The sequence below is a fragment of the Calidris pugnax genome, unplaced genomic scaffold (assembly GCF_001431845.1).
Source record: "Calidris pugnax isolate Ruff unplaced genomic scaffold, ASM143184v1 scaffold298, whole genome shotgun sequence".
Taxonomy (NCBI): Eukaryota; Metazoa; Chordata; class Aves; order Charadriiformes; family Scolopacidae; genus Calidris; species Calidris pugnax.
Genome location: NW_015091152.1, coordinates 525,740 through 548,037, shown reverse-complemented (window position 1 = coordinate 548,037; position 22,298 = coordinate 525,740). Strand labels below are relative to the sequence as shown.

Genomic DNA, 22,298 nt, shown 5'->3' with positions numbered 1-22,298 from the left:
TGTCTTAACACATGAGATGAGGTCATTCGTTATCAGAAGCATTAATCTGTGTGATTTATGTTTAACAGCTACAAACCCATGTGGAATTAATAATGGTGGCTGCTCCCACTTGTGTTTGATGTCTCCTACCAAGCCCTCGTATCAGTGTGCATGTCCCACTGGTGTGAAACTTCTTGAGAATGGAAAGACCTGCAAAGATGGTAGGCTTTGTTTTTAAAAATCCTTTTAGATGAAGCACAAAGTGGGTTTGGGAGGGAAAGGGGTTCTTCCAGCTTCGCTATGTAACACACATAAGGGTGGCAAATGGTGAAATCGTGCATGCTTTTGCAGTACAGATAAAAGTGATTGGAAAATGCCTTCTACTTGTCAAAAAAGAGTGAGTCTCATGGCTGGTGAGCAGGTTACTTCCAGTTTGAAAAATTAAATTGCAATTCTGTCTGTCACTAATGCCCTGCAAGTTTTTTGGGGGCTCTGTTGTTCTCTTTTCTTAGAAAAAAATGATACCTACCTCCTCTGTTGTCCCTAAAATGGTTCTAACCTTGTTGTTCATTAATTAGTATTTGGCTAATAGGATTGTACAATAAACTCAATTCTTTTTTTCTTTTTTTTTTTTTTTTTTTAAGAGCTGATGTCTGTTTATTATACACACATACACCTGGAATCTCTTTCAGTTCACGTGCATAAAGTTAGGTGCCTACATCTGTACAGAGGAACTGAAAAAAGCGTGGCACGTTTGCAGAAAGTGTTTCAAGACCTGATCGAGTCAGGGCTGCAAGCACACACCCAAAACTGCTTGCAGCATCTCGTTGTGGGCTAATATATATGATTTTTAATTGTTGCATTTTGTAAGGATGGGTCTTGTGACGTTGTGCTGTGGTTGCTGTAGTACTTCAGCAGTATCAAAATAAACACTGGGAGACAATGAGCTGGCTCATAACCAACCATCTTTTATATAGATCGTCTCTCTGTGACAAAGGTAAATGGAGGAAGAAACAGAAACAGCAGAATTTACTGTAAATAAGCTAAATAAAATGTATACAGAAAGAACTTTTGTTAAATTATCATTTTATATTTTAAAATTTCTTCTAGGCTTGTCAGCTACTGTTAAGAATTTTCTTTAATTTCATGCTATTTCATGCTCTCCGCTGATTATTTTTGTGTGGCTATTTGTGCCTGTGTGAACCTTGTTAAAATAAATTGCTGCTTTTATGTGAAAAATGCAAAAGCAGCTCCCAATTTAGCCTTGCAGGATTGTTTGTAAGAATTCACCCATATGTGCCCACGATGGCTTTCTTCCATTTCTGACAGCACAGGGAACAAGCTTTAATAATACTGTTATGAGTTGGTCATATTTGGTCAGAATGTGACACAAATTCACGTGCTTTTTTTTTAAAAAAAATCCTTGGTAAGCACAGCTAAAGTCCTTTGTGGCAGCAGATAGCTAAAGCAGTTGTTACCCAATACAGGCACGTTTCCAAAAGCAGAGCTGCACAAAAAGTCCATGGGGGGGACAGGGAGTGGTGAAGGTTTGGTCACTCACCAAGCAGAGGGAGAAAGGTGAGGCAGGAGAGGCTGAAGGACTTAAGGCCAACAGTTGGAACAAGCCCTGGAGAGACTGAGAGTGATAAATTACTTCCCTTTGACTTCCTGTTGTTAGGAAAAAGGTCAGGGACTTCAGGCAAGAGGGGGCTGGATCTTTTTGCTTCCCTGCTCAGGTTCAGCCCTACGTCCTCATGAAGGCAACCTACCCCACAGGTTAACTTGCCCTGTGCCGAGGGGCTGGATGGCACCTTTCTAGCCTGTCACTGTAAATTACCAAAGCCAAGTAGAGGAATGGTATTTTAAAAAATCCAAAACCTTATTACAAGGACGTTAACTTCTCTTGCAGAGATACTCAAAATCATCGGGTCACTTTTTCAGCTGTTCCTGATGTCTCAAACTTTATAACTGTTGGTCTTTTCTCCCACTCCCTGAACACTAGAAGCCAAATTGTATGTTCCTGGTCAGCCATGAAGTATATTTGGCTCACAAAATATAGTTCCCATTTTATCAGAGATTTTCACCAGTTCATTACAGTGTGTTGTTCATCTGTATGCCAAAAAAACCTTATACAGGAACATTTATCTTATGCATGTCGACATAATGTTGCATTTTTAACCACCGTTCCCTTATTGTGTCTTTCCAAAACACTCCGCACCGTCCCTTTTCAAGAAGAAAATGCCTGGTGAGAAGGGGGAGAAAATTGAGTCTGTGTTTGTTTATCCACTGGAATTATCCACTTCTTCTTTTGATCCACTGGAATTTCTTCTCCTAGTGATGAAGGCAGCAGTCCTTGGTTCGGGGAAGGGAGGAGAGCGTGGCGGTCGAACCCAGGGGGACCAGCCACAGAGAAGATGTTGAGATGTAAATCTGTCTGTGTTTGCGTGTTGCCTTCCTTTCTTAAGGCTGCTCAGTGACCCTGCAGAAGTAAATTTGTTTTCTCTCTTTCAGAGTTGGGGGGGGGGATGGCTCTGGTTTCTTGGGCTGGTGGCTTTTTTTTTACTCCTTTGTACTTGCCTGTTTACTAGATCTGCAGTGAAAGTAGAGCTGAACCCCGAGAACTGAACATTTTTACTTTGGATCATTTCAGTACATATCTATTATGCCACAAACTGGAACAGTGATTAAATCTCTGTTTGCAATTAGAACATGTACATGACTTTGGGGGAAGGAAGGAGGGGAGGGTGACTTACAGGTGAAGGAAGGTGAAAAATGAGGCTACGAGTTTCTTTTCTTTGAGACTGTTTTGTCTTCTAGCAGTAGACAGAAATCAGACTGGTTCCTAAACCAAATTCTTTTCATGCTGAAAGGAGCCTCTTTGAGGAGAGAACTTCATTTCATGCTGCGCTGATGAGAGCGCCAGCCCGGACTGGAAGGATTTTGACGGGTGAATTTTGAGTGTGTGTTTGTGGTGTTTGCAGTGCTTTGGCATTGACAGATGATCCTTGCAGCCAAAGGTGAGGCTGGCTGACCCTCCCTGAGCAGTTTCCATGACAACCTAGCATTTTTGAATAATCTTGGTTTATAGGAAATCTTTTCCTCCCTCCCCTCTCTCCCAGCGTTAGTTTCTCTGGGTTTTGTAGGGTTTTTTTCATCACACCTTAGAGGAGTTTCACCGTTTTTTTTGTGAAAGCTATGAATATAATACAACCTACCCCCCATTTAGAAACACTTCTCCATAGTGTTTCAGGAAAGGGTGATAATTTGAAATAAAATTAGCTCTATTTCTAATAACTGATAATACTGGTTGGTTGTTCATGCCGTATTTTCTGTTCCTCTTACAAAATAAAACAGTTATTTAACTGAGATGTGGGCTTGTAGCAAGCTCTTGGCTCCCCCATCGCCTGGGTTAAAGTTGGTAAGTCCCTGTCCCTCAAAGAAAAGAGAGGCAGAATAAGATCTGGGGGTCCTGGTGGATAGTAGACTCTCCATGAGCCAGCAGTGTGCTCTTGTGGCCACGAGGGCCAATGGAGTCCTGGGCTGCGTAGGGAAGAGTGTGGCCAGCAGGTCAAGGGAGGTCATTCTCCCCCTCTGCTCTGCCCTGGTGGGGCCACAACTGGAATCCTGTGTCCAGTGTTGGGCTCCCCAGTTCAAGAAAGACAGGGAACTGCTGGAGAGAGTCCAGCGTAGGGCAACAGAGATGGTGGAGGGATTGGAGCATCTCCCTGCTGAGGAAAGGCTGAGAGAGCTGGGGCTCTTCAACCTGGAGAAGAGAAGGCTGAGGGGAGACCTCATTAATGCTGACAAGGATCTAAAGGGTGGGTTGAGGGAGGATGGAGCCAGACTCTTTTCAGTGGTTCCCAGTGAGAGGACGAGGGGCAACGGGCACAAGCTGGACCATGGGAAGTTCCACTCCAATGTGAGGAAGAACTTGTTTGGGGTGAGGGTGGCAGAGCCCTGGCAGAGGCTGCCCAGGGAGGGTGTGGAGTCCCCTTCTCTGGAGATCTTCAAGCCCCGTCTGGATGCTCCTGAGTGATGTGCTCTGGGCAGCCCTGCTTTGGCAGGGGAGTTGGACTGGATGGTTTCTAGAGGTCAACTTCCAACTCTGACAATTCTGTGATTCTGTGATAAGCAGTTTACTGACTGAGGAAGAGCTGACCATGAAATGTCCAAAGCAAAGACCCCTGTCTGAGCACCCAGGCACTTCTACCAGGGAGCTTTTACCTACAGTTGTCGTATTCTTGGTAATTTATTGTCCTCCTCTGCAGGATATAGTGGGATTTCTCTTTTTTTGAGTATCATAGGCAGTGCTGTTCTGAGTTTGGCAGTGCTACATTTCAATGACCTGTTTGTTGGTTTTGTAAGAAAATTGAGGTTTGTCTTATGGGTTTGCCATTGGAGTTACATTCTTATTAACTCAAAGATCTCTCTGTCCGTGTGCTCAGGTTCTGTCTTTGCCTGGAGTGCATTTTACTAATTCCCCCCATTTGCTACTGCCAGTCCAGATGTGTGGTGTGTACTCAGAAACCCAACAGTGACTACAGCTGAGTGAGGAGTGAGTTTCCTCATGGAGAAAAAGCACTGCTTCAGGCTTTCCTTCCAGCCCTGGTTTAGCCCTTCCATTCTCTTCCAGGAAAAGAGTCTGTTTTGCCCACGGACACTGGGACCCTCTTTCCCCGGGAGGTCTGGAGGCATCAGCAGAAACTTGGGCTTCCTGTTGCACTTCAGGTCTGTCCAGTGGGAAATTGGCTTTGTCAAGAATAGCCAGAATCTGGATTTGACTGTACAGATCAAGATGTTAATTTAACACCCTCGTTCTTGCATTTCTTTTAAAGGAGAGGAAAAAATACATGATTAATTTCAGTTACTAGATAGCCTTTGCCTCTGTGATTTAAAGGTTGAGCTTTTCTAGGTGAAATAATCTTGTTTGTATTGTAGTGTCGGGGGCTCTGTGACAATAGTGCCGTTACCACTGGTGAAAGACATTTAGGAAATAAATATTTTAGTCAAATGTGTGGTAATTCTGTTGAGGGTGCATTAAGAATCTTGATCTCTCAGATATGGAGAATGCATTATACATGTCCCAGGTCTAGCGCTTCTTGTGTATGAATTCCTGAGTGTGTGTCTGTGTAGCTGCACTGGCCTCAGCAACCACTGCTGGTTTTGAAGTTCAATAACTTACAAATGACTGAGGCCTGTGTATCATTGAGAAGATGTAATTAATTGTGAAGGTTAGCAGGGCACTAGACACTGCACTTAAAGCTACACCATTGCATGTATCTGCACGCTTGCCGTTTCTCCTTTTCTCCCCCTTCCCTTCACTTTAGCTTGCACGTAGACTTAAATTATTTTGATTTTTAATAGAGACTTTTTTTTTTTTTTTTTGAGGAAAGTATTAGTTCCAGGACTAATGTAATGCACCATCCGTGAGCTTGTAATCCCAGCTTTCAAAGTGCTTAATAAAAGTAGGCTAAAGCTCTCAAAAATAAGAGTCTGGAGTAAAGCTTTTATGTCCATATTTAGACATCCTAAGTAAGGGACTTGATTTTAGAAAAAATTCTAACTATCCTGAATGCACTATGACTTGAGGCACTGCTAAAAAGAATTTTGAACTTGGTCCCCAATTTGAATACTTTGGAAACTTTTTTTTTTTTTTTTAAGAAATAAGTTATGGGTTGCTGTATCCCACTTAGGATTGTGTGGGAGATCAGCAGGGGGGATAAGCAGAAGGATAAGTGACTTCTTCCTTATGAAGAAAGGCTGAGAGAGCTGGGACTCTTTAGTCTGGAGAAGAGAAGGCTGAGACCTTATCAATGCTGACAAGTATCTCAAGGGAGGGCTGAAGGAGGAGGGAGCCGGACTCTTTTCAGTGGTTCCCAGTGAGAGGACGAGGGGCAACAGGCACAAGCTGGAACATAAGAGGTTCCACTCAAATATGAGGAGAAACTTCTTCACGGTGAGGGTGGCAGAGCCCTGGAACAGGCTGCCCAGGGAGGGGGTGGAGTCCCCTTCTCTGGAGATTTTCAAGACCCACCTGGATGCTCCTGAGTAACATGCTCTGACAAGCTCTAGGCAATCCTGCTTCAGCAGGGGAGTTGGGCTAGATGATCTCTATGGTCCCTTCCAACTCTAAAATTCAGTGAAATTTGGATACGGGACAGCCGTATGCCTGCCCTGCCTGCAGACGTGGCAGCTCCGCGCACGGTGGCTTGAAGGCCATGGGCACGTACCCCACCAATACCTGCTGGTCTGTGCCCTCAAAGCCAGCACTGTATCCAGGGTGTACTTGTGTCTATAGGCAAGCTTGTGTTGGGTGCAGTGGAGACCGTCAGTCGTTAGCGAGGAGACAGCAGTGTGGGCAGTAAAGTAATCTCTGAGTCCCCCGAGTCTTCATCTAGGCCACTTCGTCCTCCTCGTACGTGGGTCCAAGGTGTCTAGAGGAAGACCTGCCTCAGGTCTGCCTACACGTGCCGAAGCAGAGCTCTGGTTCAGCCCCGATGGAAAAGTCCCCCCCTTTGGAAAGTGTTTGAGCCAACTGAGGTTTGAGGTGGTGTCTATGTTCGTGGTCTCCCAGTAAGTGCTGATACATTGAAAAGAAGAAGGAGTTAGGCAGGCATGAAACCTGCGTTGTCTTTTCCTACCTTCTCCCAGTAAGTGCTGATACATTGAAAAGAAGGAGTTAGGCAGGCATGCAACCTGCGTTGTCTTTTCCTACCTTTTTATTCTTGTCTTGAAATATGATTCCATATCTGTCATGTTCTCCAGCATTAGAGGCAGGGCTTCTTTTGGAGAGGCAGAGTGAAGACATCTGGAGATCCTGCTGTCCCATTTTAGCTTTTGCAGTGTAACTGGTCTTTGGAATAGCAGTGAACAAAATTGATTGATTCTGTAATGTCCTGGCAACCTTGAGTACCTTGAGGTGGTCTGTGCCCTGCCTGGTAAACTTTCTACAGCTGGGGTTTGCAATAGGTGCAAATTCTTTGGCTTGGTTTTGAGACCTTTTCTTCTTGACTGCTGTCGAGGTGGTAATGGGTGCCCAGCTCTTGCATTTGCTATTTGTGCTATTGTCAGGACAAGTCTGAAAGTATTGAGTGATCTTTCCCTCAGCCTACCTCGAGGTGAGATGCTTCTTTTCTACTGGGTTCCTTTTTCCTGGACAGAATCACTGGTGATCCAACTGAGCAGCTGAGGTGTCAGTTTGCAAATGGGGGGGTGATAGCTCTAAAGTAAGCTTTAAACTTTTTATTGCTTGATTGGAGAGGTGAGGGGTGGTGCTTTACTGGGGGCTGGAATGTTAGTTAAGCCCCCAGATAAAGACCATGACATTCTTAGCGCAGGGATGTGGAGTGTAACGTGGATTAGCCCAAAGCCAGGCATTTCCCAATGCTGAATTAAAGCTTAGACACCTTGGGTTATTTTGACTAAACAACAGTGTTGCAACCCAAAAGCAGGATACCGAAGCTGTTGAAATGGGTCATCTTTGAGAAGAATTGGAAGGTCAATTGGTCAATTTTAAGAGTGAGTTTCAGCAAAGGCGTGGTTGTACTTGAGTCTTTTTGGGGACCTGGCATTGGTTCTTCAAATGACTCTCAGCTTCAGCTACAGCACACACATTATTTTTAAATTATGCTTTTTCTGTATACAGTAGAGTACGTATAGCTTTCTACTGGTTTAGAAATCTGAGGTTAGTGCATCTGCTCAACCTTAGTTTTACTAGGTAATGCAAAAAAGATGGTATTGTTTGGGTTTTAAAATATGATTTTCATAGATTTGTTTAAAAGAAAAGTTTGCTAAATCACCATGAAGTTGGTAAGAAAGTACATACTGGGGACTTCTTTCTTACTTGAACCTGAATAGTTGAGATTACTTATTTATTAATACTTTATATGACCATAATGCAGCTGAATGCTTGGATCTTAATGCTGAATTGTTTGATACACTTGGTGGCAACAAATCCAGATGTACATACAGACTACTGTGACAAGATTAGTTGCTTCTGTAATTATAAAAAAATCTTATTAACATGCCTGTTTTCCATTTACTGTGTCACATGCTTTACGTTATTTTGAAGTATGCGTAGACATGTAGCTACAGGTTCCCCCTTCCTGATATTAATTAATTCACTAGAAGAACAATTGAGTAGTGTGTGTACATGTGTTTCTGAACACAAGGTGTTTTAGGACAGAGGATCCCAAAGCTGATCTTAATCCGTTCTGGACTATCAATCATGAACATTTTTAATAATATTCTCTACTTCAGTTGTTGAAAGGTGCTGTTTCGTGCAGCGCTGTGAAAGCTTATTAGATGTTTTTAATGTGTTACTTGCTGTAAATGAAGCAATGGCTGCTTTGGCAGCTCTCCAAAGTTTGGCATACGGTGAGGTTTCAGCTAGCACCAACAACAATTACTGATTTTATTTTTTTTTTTTAAATAAATTTGGCACCTGGCATCAAAATTCTTTCTTCATCAGCGACCTACTTGCTTTAATTTTTTGCTCCTTTTAGTCTTCCAGCCCTTGTCGATACCTCTAAGATCAAGATCAAGACGTGGACAGGATGTGGCTTGGCACTGGCTCTTGTTCCCTGCGATGTTGATGCGTGTATTTTCCTAAGCCTCCCACCTTCTGTCCTCACACCTGTACCAGTCCCTGCCAAACCCTTTCCCCTCACTGTCTGAGGAGAGCCATTGCAACACACTTTCCGTGAATTTAGGATTGCACACATTTCACCTTAGCTCAAGCTTCCCTGGGGCCTGAGCTGCTCTTATCTCCCTGAGACTCCAAACTGATAAGCCACTTTAATTGGAATGGGGTGTGGTGGTCGTTTATCCTTCATTACACTGAAATTTAGTGACATAGAATGGAAAATGCAATGAGAATGAATTAGAGTAGACAATAAGTACTTTTGTCATTGATCAGGTGCCCGGCACGTGGACCATGAAACAGCTTGTGTTGCTCTATGTGAAAATATCTTCTGCAGCGCAAGCTCATCTTAGTTATTTATTGTGATTCTGACTTTTGACCTCAAAGCCAGCAGGGCTTTTTTTATGCTTCAGCTCAATATGACTTTATAAGACACACTGTTATTTATCTTCATGTCTTCAATAAGCTTGTTCTCAACAAATATGGGAGAAGCTGACAGGCCTCCTGCTTTGTGTGGTCACTGGACAGTTGTCATTTCCCAAATCAAATTCTTCCGATAGGAGTTTCTCAAAAGGAGATTTACTTGTGGCTTTCTGTGCTACGTTTTTCCCCTTCAAAGGGTGTTGCTGCTTGTTTGTCGTGGTTGTCCCCTATACCCACAACAGCAAATAGTCAGTAAATTATTTATATAATTAATTTTTCATCTAAGAGGCTGCAGGCCATCTGTTGATTTGCATAAAATAGCAGCATAGTCACTGCATATCTATTTCAGTACCTTTGAAGGGAATGATGTGGATAGAAAACACGTCAACATAATACGTTTTGGACAAGAAAACAACCACTGAATTTTCTCTATAAACGCATCTGACTCTTTCTGCAGAAGAATAACCTCACATTTGAAGCCCTTGAGTGGAATTCCCTGCGGGTGCCTATCAGTTTGGTTAGGTCCTGTGAAATCAAGGTAGCTAGACTAGCTTCTGCCAAACGGTGCAGAATCAGGTTCACCATTTCCAGGCTTATTGCACAGTGTTTGTAAGATGCTTGTGTTTTTAACCTTGTTCATGTAGGTGCCACTGAACTGCTGCTTCTGGCCCGCCGGACGGATTTGAGGCGAATATCCTTAGACACCCCAGATTTTACGGACATCGTTTTGCCGCTGGAGGACATTCGTCACGCCATCGCCATTGACTTTGATCCTCTGGAAGGGTACATCTATTGGACGGATGATGAAGTTAGGGCCATCCGCCGCTCGTTCATTGATGGGTCAGGCAGTCAGTTTGTTGTCACAGCACAGATCGCGCATCCCGACGGCATCGCTGTGGACTGGGTTGCCCGCAATCTCTATTGGACTGACACCGGCACAGACCGTATTGAAGTTACAAGGCTCAACGGGACCATGAGAAAAATCTTGATATCAGAAGACCTGGAAGAACCCAGAGCTATTGTGCTGGATCCCATGGTTGGGTGAGGAGCTGTTCACAAGCATATTTTTAGATACTGGTCATGTAAAGATGGTGCCTCTGTCTCCCCGTATGTAGACAATGGGGTGCGATGATAAACCTCTGAGCCTTCAAAATGAAAATACTGGGATTCTTTGAAAGCTAAAGTTCTGAGGCACAGGAACTGATGCTCTGTTTTGACTACCTGGGGAGTCATCCTGTATGTCTTTGTTTTATTCTCCCATTTAAAAATCTCTTTGGGAGCTGTGTGGATCTGTTTGTTTATTCTAGCTAAGGGCACTGGTTGTGTAGTTTTGCTCAGCCAACTGATAGACGAGTTGTGTGTTTACATGTCAATGCCTTTTGAGTGGATTGGGCATCCTTACTTAGGTAAGGAAAGAATATTTGGCTTAGAAATGAAGTGTTTTCGGGGAATGGTGGTCCGTAAGAAGCTATGGGAATACTGAAAGTTTAGCTTAATAAAAATATTAAGATTTTGTTTCCATTGCAGGTACATGTACTGGACTGACTGGGGAGAAATCCCAAAGATTGAGAGGGCAGCATTAGATGGCTCAGACAGAATTGTGCTGGTGAATACCTCGCTTGGCTGGCCCAACGGACTGGCCTTGGATTATGCAGAAAATAAAATATACTGGGGAGATGCCAAAACGGACAAAATAGAGGTTTGTAATTGCACCTGCATTATTAATTCCATGGAGTTACAGCATGTAATTACTCTATTTTTCTAGCTGTTTAAATTCTGATACAGCTCAAAAGGGCAATGGGATAACGGTTGATTTGTGCTCGAAGAAACAATTCGGTTTCGTCTCTGTCTTTGGGCAAGTTACTCACTATTTTTCTGTGTGTATAATGGAAATGATATCCATGTAGTAGATCACTCTGAATGTATCGTAAGGATTTGTTAAATCAGTCGATTCTTAGGTCATCAGGAAAAAAAGATTTTTATTGGGAGTAATATTTTTAGGTTAAAAAAGAACCCTCTCTTCTTTGTGCTACTCAGCTTAGATGCAGAACATATTTTAAAGAAGTAAATCTCATTTCAAATATGACTACGACTCCCACTAATCCTCTGTACTTAGTGTCTCCCTTGTTTAATTGGGGTTCCAGCAGGTGGATGGATTTTCCTTTCTTTCTGATATGTTCTGCTGGAATTTTTAATTACGAACAAATATGGTGGTTTTCTTCTCTCTCAAATATGACTACGACTCCCACTAATCCTCTGTACTTAGTGTCTCCCTTGTTTAATTGGGGTTCCAGCAGGTGGATGGATTTTCCTTTCTTTCTGATATGTTCTGCTGGAATTTTTAATTACGAACAAATATGGTGGTTTTCTTCTCTCTCACATTGAAAAAATCTTGTGTTTATTTTGTTATATAACATTTATGGAGCGAATTTGACTTTTTTTTATCCCTTTGACAGTCTTCGAGAAAATAGGGTTGTTTAGTATTCAGTTTACTATCAAAAGGCAGAAGTTTATCTGGATGCAGGAGATGTGGCTACTACTGGTGCATAGTAGCACCATCTACCTTTGCTATATCTTGGTAGATTTACCTTTCTTTTGATGAATTCTGACTTTCCTGAGTGAATCCTTACCATTGCAAATAATTCTCAGCACTTACCACGTTAGAATCATAGAATGGTTAGAGTTGGAAGGGACCTTTAAGATCGTTAGGCACAATGTCTTCTCTAGCCTTATGAAATTGGGGTGGTTTTTTTTTTTATTTCAAATAAGGCAATTTGAAGTCATAGTCTTATGCTGGAAGGTGACATAACTGTTTGTTCTCCTTCAGAGTCAAAGTAACTCCAGTCCTGCAAGGTGAGTTGCTTTGAAGCGCTCCTTGGAAGAGCCTCAGGGAGCACAGTCCTCTTTGTCCTGAAAACAAGATTTATAGTCTGTAATTCCCCTAATGTTTTGCCAGCTCTGACAAAAGAGGGGGGGGAGAAGAGTCTTAGCTATACTTAGAGATTTATTTATAACAGATTGAGCACTTCAGCCCTGATACTGTCTTGGACTTGAATGTACTTTGCAACGGGGAAGTTAGGCATTCTCCACTCTCACTCTTGCCAAAACATTGATATTTTTTCATGCGCTTCGGTCTTACCCAGACTGTGGTTTCATACTCATTAATAATGATTCTTTTCAGTGCTGGATCAGTTTGTGATAGAAATTTTCATCTAGATCAGGCATGAGCTCACTGCTGCAATTCTGTCAAACTGGCCTGAACACATGATATAATGTTTATGCCAACGTTACAGTGTCTGTGGCAGGACAGAAGATATCTGATCTGGCAAAAGGTTTGCTGGGACAATTTCCATTTCATTGTTTTTAAACCAACGTGAGCCAGCAGAATGAGTTTGTTCCAGGTTGTCATGTGACATCTATGCAGGGCATTGGAGAAGATTTATCATCTTAAGGTTTCAGAATTACTAGTTCTTTTTTTCCTACGAGGCTCCAAGTGTTAGGGTTTTACTGCTGCTGCTTTTTATAAAAAGTTAATATTTGTTAACTTATTGATGTGCAGACAATCTTAAAAAAGCCTGAGTAAAACCTTCAAAGCAACAGAGAAGAAATTCCCTCAGTTTTTCTTTGGTGTTTTTCAATTTTAGTTTTGTTTGAGGTTTTGGGTGTTGGTTTTTTTAATTGCAGAAGGTGTTCATATAGGGTTATGTGACAAAGATCTATACAATGAAGAAAATTATTTATAAGGTCACCAGGGTTTTCACCCTCGCCACCTTTTTGATAGAAGAAATTGGCATTCATAAATGATACTGGCAGGTGGTGGGTGCAGAACAAACAAAAGCAAGTGCTAAGTTCTGGAAATGGCTGTGGATGTTGAAAGTTTACATGTGTTACTGGGAAGACTGGGTAGGTCTCTGAAAGGGAATCCCACTTCAGCTTACTAGAAAATAAAATTTCCTTCTGAACCACCAGTCACCGAACTGTAAATTGCTGTAGACTGAAAAAGGCTTCTTGAAAAGTTTCAGTATGTATTTCCTTTATTATGCTGGTCTGTAAGATTAAGTTTGGATAATTCTCTGAGACGGGATACTGGGATGGGTGGACCTTTGGATTAAACCCATAGAGCCTCCCTCTTTTCCTTGTGTTGAGGCCGTTCTGTTCCTTGGAGGTTTGGACAGTCTTTATTCTATTTGTTTGTTGCATTAGCTGGAGGAAAAACTTCATGTTCTTCCTTAAGTGTAATATTGCTACTTGCTAACTGCACTTCAGGGGGGCAGAAATCAGTGGAAGATCAATGCCTTCTGCTAGTGATAGATCAGCGTTGGAGTTCAGTACGGCTTCTGTGGTTAGTAAAGCATGGGAGGGTTCTGTAGGATGAAGAGGGGGTGTTCACCCAAGAGCATGGTTCAGTCTGAAGTAGATTCCCCTCCAACCCCCACCCCTGGTGTGCTGAGTAATGGAAATATAGCAGGGAGTTTCTTTACTGATGCATCATAGTGAATTGTCCCCAGGATCTTGTGTGGCCTCTCAGTAATGTTTTATGAGAGATTGACACGGTCCCCCACAACATCCTGATTGCCAAATTGGAGGGGGACGGATTTGATGGGTGGACTGTTCAGTGGATAAGGAACTGGCTGGATGGTCACATCCAGAGGGTGGTACTCAATGGCTCAAAGTCCAGATGGAGACCAGTCACAAGTGGTGTTCCTCAAGGGTCCGTGCTGGGGCCAATACTGTTTAACATTTTTATCAATGATATAGACAGGGGGATTAAAGGCACCATCAGCAAGTTTGCAGACGACACCAAGCTGTGTGGTGTTGTCGATACACCAGAGGGATGGGATGTCATCCAGAAGGACCTGGACAGGCTGGAGAGGTGGGCCCAGGTGAACCTCATGAGGTTCAACAAGAACAAGTGCAGGGTTGTGCACCTGGGCTGGAACAATCCTCGCCACCAATACAAACTAGGGGGTGAGCAGCCCTGAGGAAAGGGACTTGGGGGTGCTGGTGGACGAGAAGCTGGACATGAGCAGGCAGTGGGCAGCTGTAGCCCAGAAGGCCAATCCCATCCTGGGCTGCATCAAAAGATGCGTTGCCAGCAGGTCCAGAGAGGTGATTCTTCTGCTTTACTCTGCTCTGGTGAGACCTCACCTGGAGTATTGTGTGCAGGTCTGGAGCCCTCAATATAAGAAGGACATGGACCTGATGGAGAGGGTCCAGAGGAGGGCCACAAGGATGATCAGGGGGATGGAGCACCTCTGCTACGAGGACAGGCTGAGGGAGCTGGGGTTGTTCAGCCTGGAGAAGAGGAGGCTCCGGGGAGACCTAATAGCAGCCTTCCAGTACCTGAGGGGGCTACAGGAAGGCTGGGGAGAGCCTGTTTACAAAGGCCTGTAGTGACAGGACGAGGGGCAATGGCTTCAAGCTGGAGGGGAACAGATTTAGACTGGAGATGAGGAGAGGGTTCTTCACTGTGAGGGTGGTGGAGCACTGGAACAGGTTGCCCAGGGAGGTGGTTGAGGCCCCATCCCTGGAGATATTCAAGGTGAGGCTCGACGAGGCCCTGGGCAACCTGGTCTAGTTGGGGGTGTCCCTGCTGACTGCGGGGGGGTCGGACTAGATGGCCTTTGGAGGTCCCTTCCGGCCTGGGCAATTCTATGATTCTATGACTTTGTTAGAGTAGGCAACAGAAATCTCAGGCTGCAATGGCACTATCTAAATCTATGATAGCTAAAATATTACTAACATTTCAAGTCTTCCTTTTTTCTCTCACTGCCTCTCTCTCCTATGGCAACCATGAATCCTGAGGAGATTTGTAACACTTTCCCTGCCCTTCCCATCCTTTTTTTTATTTTTTTTACATCAGTTTAGTAGAAGATGCTTTGACCTTCAGTAAATATTTTAAACTTACGTTTGGAGAAGGGACACTGGAGGAGGTGCAACAAAAAAGGATATTTGTGACAGGATCAAAAGGTGAAACTTGGAATTGGACATGAAGCCATCAGAATTCTGTGCCTGATCCCTGCTTTGCTTGTATGTGTTTGGGGGGGGTGCAGTAAAAGCAGGAGAAACATGGTGGTGTACTTGCATTCTATTGCCTTTAAGTAGTTTTTCATACGTAATTTTACATCCGTCGTGTGCTTTTTCTTTTCTTCCTAGCACGTGGAATTCCTCAGAACCATTATTTAATTGCAGCGTTACCAAAATGACTGTTTCTTGCCAGCCTTGTTTCTGGTTTGTTTGTGCCACGTATGAGCTTTTATTATTTATTTTTTACACACTGATTCATGCGATGCTGTTCTGGAGCCCCCAGACGATAATAAAGCATCAGCAGGGGTTAATGGAGACTGGTAGGGGGTACAGCAGGGAGCTTTTGTTCCCATTTTATCTGGCAGCCTGCAGCAGGCAGGAGCAGGCTGTGGCTCAACAGCTTCCTCATTTATCTCGGTCAGGTTTCACTGCTGATAAACTTCTATTGAAATGGATGGCTGCTATTGTGCTTACCAGTAGGGAAGATTTCTCATTGACTTGCTACAGGTTTAAAGCATTTTCCTGCCGTGCTATGAGGTTAAAAATGTATGATCTGCTCCGTTGAATTGGTCTTATGTTTTCCTGCACAAGTAGGTATTTGTCTTCTGAGCACGTACGCTACCTGTTTTAAGGCATAGGTTGGATTTAAAATGGTCAGCAAAGCTCCTATTGATAAAGCAGTTATAAATGGCTGCATACAGGCGTGGATGTGCGTGTGTGGTAAGAGGAAATAATGATGATACGGCTGATTTTTCACAAATTTTCAGTCTTTGCTTCATTTTTCTTTATTCCTCTTCCTTCCTGTTCTCCATTCTCAGAGCCAGAGATGACACCCACTCACACCTACTAGTGGTGAGTTTAAAGAAAGGAGACTCTGCCTCCTATACACATCCAACCATTATCTAGGGATTTTTTTGGAGTGCAGCTCTAACTTGAAGTGTTTCTGTATTCCCAAATCTATTAGTCCTGGCTGGCATTACTGTCTCTAATCCTCATGATGAATATGGAAAGTCTTATATCCTGCTGTTTTGCAGCGTAAGTACACACCAGTCTCCGGAACGCAGCCTTGTCGCACAACAGAAAGCGGATGCTGCTAAGACTTTTTTTGAGCACAAAAATCTTGAACAGAGAGGACCTTTTTTTGTGTTTGACCCAGGAGCTAATAGCTTGGCATCTAGAGAATGCTCCAATTCATATTCTAATCCTGAAATTACAGGGCTACATTTTCCTCCGATGACAACTCCCGCAATTTTACTGCCACCCTAATAAGGAAATTTTGTTTTGTAAGCATTCACCATTTATTTTCCGACTGAGAAATTTTGTCTCGTAGCATTGGGCTTTGTATTGCAAAATGCCGATGGATTTATAAGCCTGATTACTGATCCTACCTCATCCACCTTTAGTTTGAAGCAGAGATTTGAAAATTGAGAAGCAGGGAACACAGCTGCTTTTGTGTGCTTCCATTAAGCTTTTGCAGGTATGAGAAGTAAGGCAGTTGAAACAAATATTTGAAGTTGCTTTACTGCTTAATTTTGGCCATAATTTATTATCCACCTGGTTTGGATACTTGTGGCACTTGGGAGCTTCATTCAGCAATGACCAAGTATGTGCTGCAGAGGGTAGGGGCAGATCTGTCTCTTCCATCCCAGTTTCAGAAACGTAAAGCATATACTTTGTCAGAGAATTTCCAGCTCCTTCTTATTACCTGCTGGACCTGCATTAAGAAAACTTACAAGTTTTTGAAAGTAGTAATATACTAAGGGCTTTAAAAAATAGTAATAATTAGTTTATACTTTGTATAATTTCCATTTTGGAGGTTTCTTATGAACTTCTGAATGAACTTAGGAAAGAATTAAGTTTCATGATGCAGTCCAAGATAGAAAAAAATATATTACAAAGCAAACAAATGACAGCCATAATGTATTAGTAAAGTCTCCTGACTGTTGAAGAGCCATTCGAGTGGCCTCTTGTCTGTGGACCCCAAAATTTGGGCCAGGACCTCCTGGCATTGTAAGCTTGTTATTATTTAAAAAAAAAAAAATTAAAAAGTTAATTTCCAATTTTTGCTTTGGCTTTTCAGCCCGATGCTACAGAATTGTCTCTTAGGCATGTGTGTTTTGCAGCTGCTCAAAGCGTTTTATATGAAAGTAGAAAAGAGGAAACGTATTTAAAATATCCATGCCAGTTTTAATTCAGGAACTTTAAAAAGTCAACTTTTTATTGTCTTTGATCAAGGGAGACTATCTAAGTAAAACAAAAATGCGACAAGTTTGACTCTTGAGACACCAGTTCCAAACCACTTGTTCTGACAAGTTCTCGGAGAAGTCCTGAGGAAGGTGCTATCAACAGGCTGTCACCCTCAAGGGAACAGGGAGAGGCTCCCAGCACCTTGCAATAGAAAGAGGACACTGAGGGAAGGTTTTGGGTAGATACAGGCAACTCTTGTCCAAAACTAACGACTGTGATCTGGATACCAAGCACAGTATTTTTCCAGGGAGTTAAATTACTGCCCTAAAAATGATGTGATATTACAGAAGACTTGGACGTTGTTTTGAAACGGTTCTTGTGCCACAGATCTGCATTTCTCTCTGCAATCTGTGGGTGGTTTTCATCTAGTGAGATGTAGAGATCTTCAGCTCTGGAGGTTGCCTTGTAGAAGATGTCAGAAATCAGTGCTTCTGTCACGTGGCTTGCTTTAACCTAAAGGAAACGTTTAGAACAGATTGGGTGAGTCCTGCTCTAAAAGCACCTATTCTTTTCTGTTAAGTCTCAGGAGACCCTGGAGTGGCCATGTCAGATGCCCACACTCAAGACACTTCTGAGCTGGCTTCTGCAGTCTTTATTTCACATCATTGTTAATAATAAAAGTGTACCTTTTTCAGACTTGGCTGTTGCTTACCTCTGTGCAGCTCAACTGAGACTGTCCATGTTGGAAGTTCAGAGAGGTTTCTTACCAGCTTTGCTTACCCATGAGCAGTTCTGGTTTGCTAACGATAGCTCTATAAACCTCATGGCTCCCCATGGCCTGGCATGGAGCTGATTGAAGTAGAGCCTTAGGATTCCACTAACGTGTCCTAGATTTTTTCCATTGGAGTTAGGAAATTGCACTTTAGTTTAGGCTGTTGTCTCTTCTAAAAAGTAACAAGCCTCTACTGGCAGTCAGCATTGGTTTCCTAGCAGAAGACACAAAAATCCCTGAAACTGAAATAACTAGAGCCATCATAGAATCAGAGAATGGTTTGGGTTGGAAGGGACCTCAAAGATCCTCGAGTTCCAACCCCCTGCCCTGGGCAGGGACACCTCCCACCAGAGCAGGTTGCTCCAAGCCCCATCCAGCCTGGCCTTGAACCCCTCCAGGGATGGGGCAGCCACAGCTTCCCTGGGCAACCTGTTCCAGTGTCTCACCACCCTCATAGTAAGGAATTTCTTCCTGAGATCTAATCTGAATCTTTTTTCTTCCAATTTAAAACCGTTTCCCCTTGTCCTATCATTACACTTCCTGGCAAAGAGTCCCTCCCCAGCTCTTCTATAGGCACCCTTCAGGTATTGAAAGGCTGCTCTAAGGTCTCCCTGGAGCCTTCTCTTCTCCAGGCTGAACAACCCCAGCTCCCTCAGCCTGTCTCCATAGCAGAGGTGCTCCATCCCTCTGATCATCTCCGTGGCTCCTCTGCTGCACCTGTTCCAGCCGGTCCATGTCCTTCCTGTGTTGAGGACTCCAAAGCTGGACACAGAGCTCCAGGTGGGGTCTCACGAGTGCAGAGCAGAGGGGCAGAATCACCTCCTGTGACCTGCTGGTGACACTTCTCCTGATGCAACCCAGGACACGGTTGGCTCTCTCATCGGACCTCACTGAGTCTGACATACTTAAAATAACATTTGTAGGCAAGCTGGGGAGTGATGGTGAAGAGCAATCGAGCTCTCTTTGCATTTCTGATTCAGCTGAGTGCTGTTTGTAAGGCTGCTATTACCCCCTACTCTCCAATATTCTGACTGGGCTTTGTCTTCTCTCAAGCTTAGTTGTATTACCGTACCAAAAAAGATTGTACTGATCTTGGACCTGGGCTTCTTCAGACTTCAGGGACTTTGTGATCCCTCTCAATAATTAATCAGCTTTCTTCACACGAGCTTTGTATTTCTCTCTGAGATTTTATATTCCTCTCTGAGATTTTGTATTCTTAACCTAAACTTTTTTTCTGATACCATTCATAGTGTTGTAACTTTGCAAAGGTCTGTGAGAAAAGTGTAACGCCTTTTAGTATGCAGGTAAATACATATGCTGGGGGGAAAAAAGAAGGGTTTGGACATGCAGAGACCCTTGGAACTGAAGTGATCGAGCGAAGGGAGCAATTGAATCAACTTAATAGCTTACTGCCACCAGAAGTGGAACGTATCCCAGAGCCACCCCCCTGCAGCCTTGCACTGGCCGAGTCCCTCATTGGACTTATCCCTGAACTACTTGGACTTGCCAAAACAGGAGAAAACTTTCCATGTTTTTTCCCTCTATGAAAAATAATCAATTATAGTTGCTTATGGAGGAGTCTGGAAAGCACCAAGTTGGATAGAGAACAAATTAAAAATTGGAAGTTCCTAGGGCAAGGTACTGAAAGGACCTCAGGAAAGAAGAGGAAAGAACAGAGGCTTTTGTCCACATGCAGGAGCATTAGGAGTTGTGTTGCTGAACTGGTAAACTCTCCCCCAAACCACTGACCCAAACCCAGTGTGGGCTTGGCTAGCTGTCTGTTTCTGCAAAGCGAGTGTAGGTTGCTGCTAGGACTTGGCTGACAAATAGTAAGTTGCAAAATCACAGTAATTAGCTTTCTTTCTCTCTACCCCTATACCCACATAACACAACACCCTCTGACTCTTGCCACTCCGCCCTATGTGTTAATGTACCAAAATTAATTTCCATAGCCAAGCATCTTTATTCACCTGTTTTACCACTGAATTTTTTCAGAGGATCTTCCGCATCTTTATTCACCTGTTTTACCACTGAATCTTTTCAGAGGATCTTCTTTTTTTTTTTTTTTTTTCCTGTGAAAACCTCTCTTTTCATCCCGTTCATCATTTCATCTTAATTTTTTGTCTTAGCCTGTTCTTTACAAATGCGGGGTTTTTTTTGTATTGCAAGAGATTGCCTAGGAGATGTCATATTTGATTGTCACAATGGTTATAAGCTCCTTTCCCTGCCTGCTTGTCACTTCACCTGATTTGAGACGTTTCATTGGAAACCCAACTGATTGTTTCTAAAATAATTCCATCGCTGAGAAAACAATTCTGCTGTTGGCATTGATTGATCAGTGAGCTAGGAAAGTTGTCCTATTGTGAAAGAAATGAGCTTATAACAGTGTCTGTAGCACGATAGAAAGGGCTATTTATGAAGTTAATCTCTGTTCTGTTTTTACACATTTATCTTCACTGCAGCCCTATTAGGAATATTATCCATGCTCAGGAAAAATATATTTTGAATACTTTGGAAAAATGATTAGAGCTCAAAAGGAAATTGAGGGTGCTGGGGAACTGTTAAATTAGAAATTGGTAATGGCTATTATAAAACAATTAACAGTTAGAAATTGTAGACTTGGCTGGAGGCGTTTGGTTCCTGAAGCAAATAGAAAGGGTTCCAGGTATCCCTTCTGCTGATTTCTCAGGATCTCAAAGCAGGGTGGAGATAGCTTCCCACTTCATATCCACAAGTTTCCTTTGCATTTTGGAACTGACAGTTAGTCAATGGCAGTATATTAATGACACTGACAGAATAATTGTCTAGAGTTTAAAGTTTTGATGGCTCAGATGAAGAGGGTATAGTTGATCAGGACAGGCTTTTTTCTTAGAGGGGAAGAATAATAAAACTGGAAATTTAGACAAGATACCTGTTTTTTCCTCTCTTAGAGCTGCTGTTTTATGGTAGATACGTGTGTTAGTTATATGACATTGCTGCAGCCACAGCAGTAAAATCATCCTGGTCTGTTCTGTTTAAGTTGCTTAAAGAAGCAAATTGAAAATAAGTAGTTCTCAAACCCAGTCTGAAAAAATGCTAATGTGACGTTCAGAAGGCATTCTAGCTCTCTTTTAGAGTTATTTTTAAGAGAGGTGCTGCCGCCCCAGTTTCCTTTTTTTCCTTAACCAAACAAATTTAATGAGTTAGTGTTGTTTTTTTACTTCTCTGATATAGTAAGAATCATGTACACTTAGGAAGATGAGCAGTTGTATTCTTGATTAGCAGTGGCATGAACTGAGTATGTGTTTCATCAAACAAACAGCACATGTAAGTATTTATCATTGGGTGGTGGGGGCTGAAGTAACTAAGCCTAAACCTTGAATATTCCTGAACTATTTCAAGTGTAATGCAGGCATTTTTCAAGATCTCTTTCCACAGCATGTTGAGATACCTGGGATATGTGTATTGAATCCAGTATTTCACAGCTGTCTTACAGTAACACTTGTTTGAAATCATCTTATGCAGATCAGCGTTAATGATCAAGCTCATGAGAAACTCATTTTTTCACCTCATTGTTTTTTTAGTTTTAGCTATTCCTAGAGTGTTAGCATCACTCGTGTTGAAATTGTGAAGGTGGGTAATACTTTGTGCTGTCTTTCAAACCATTGCAAGAAACCCAACTTGTAGTTGGAATGACTCAAGACTTTAAGGTCTGCTCTGGAAGAATTTACCTTTTTTTCTGTGACATTTCCTTCATATAAGTCTGTGCCAAATGGCTGGGGGTTTTTCATGCTGTAAGGTAGCTAGATATCTGAGAGTATATTTCAACATGTACCAAGGCAACAACAAGCTAGTGTGTTCTGCATTTGTGGGACACCACATGCAAAGCATGATTTAAAACACTCTCTTGTTCCTTATCTTTTCAAAAGGAAGATAAATGCTACAATTGCATCCATCCTTTGAGTCATTGGGGTGAGATGGTTTCCAGCTGTGGTCCCTGCTAGAAATTTTGTAGAGCTGACACAGTGATGGCAGTAGTACTTGAAAGAGGGCAGTTGAGGTCCTATATATTAAGTGGGGTCTCCTGATTTTAGCACTGGTAAAAGTGATGAAGTTCAGAAACCAATAGGCAGCTAAGGTCTTTGTCATTTGTCCAAAACTTGGCTGTCAATTTTAAAAATCAGGGCTTCCGTTCAAGTTATTTTTATTTTGTATCAGAAATTAGAGTATTTTATGGATTTTACTGGAGGAAGTTGGGGTTTTTTTGGCTTTTTGTTTTACTGATGTGTG

The 22,298-nt window shown here is 42.6% G+C and overlaps 1 protein-coding gene across 1 annotated transcript in view; it reads left to right on the top strand.

Annotated features, from left to right (window-relative positions):
* LRP6 (LDL receptor related protein 6) overlaps window positions 1-22,298 on the top strand; it is a gene marked incomplete at its 3' end in the record, with an annotated part of 128,049 nt that overhangs the window by 64,449 nt on the left and 41,302 nt on the right. Inside the window, exons 5-7 of the mRNA XM_014959249.1 lie at window positions 69-200; window positions 9,688-10,084; window positions 10,571-10,742. Coding sequence (XP_014814735.1) covers window positions 69-200; window positions 9,688-10,084; window positions 10,571-10,742 — 701 coding nt within the window. The remainder of the gene's footprint in view (window positions 1-68; window positions 201-9,687; window positions 10,085-10,570; window positions 10,743-22,298) is intronic.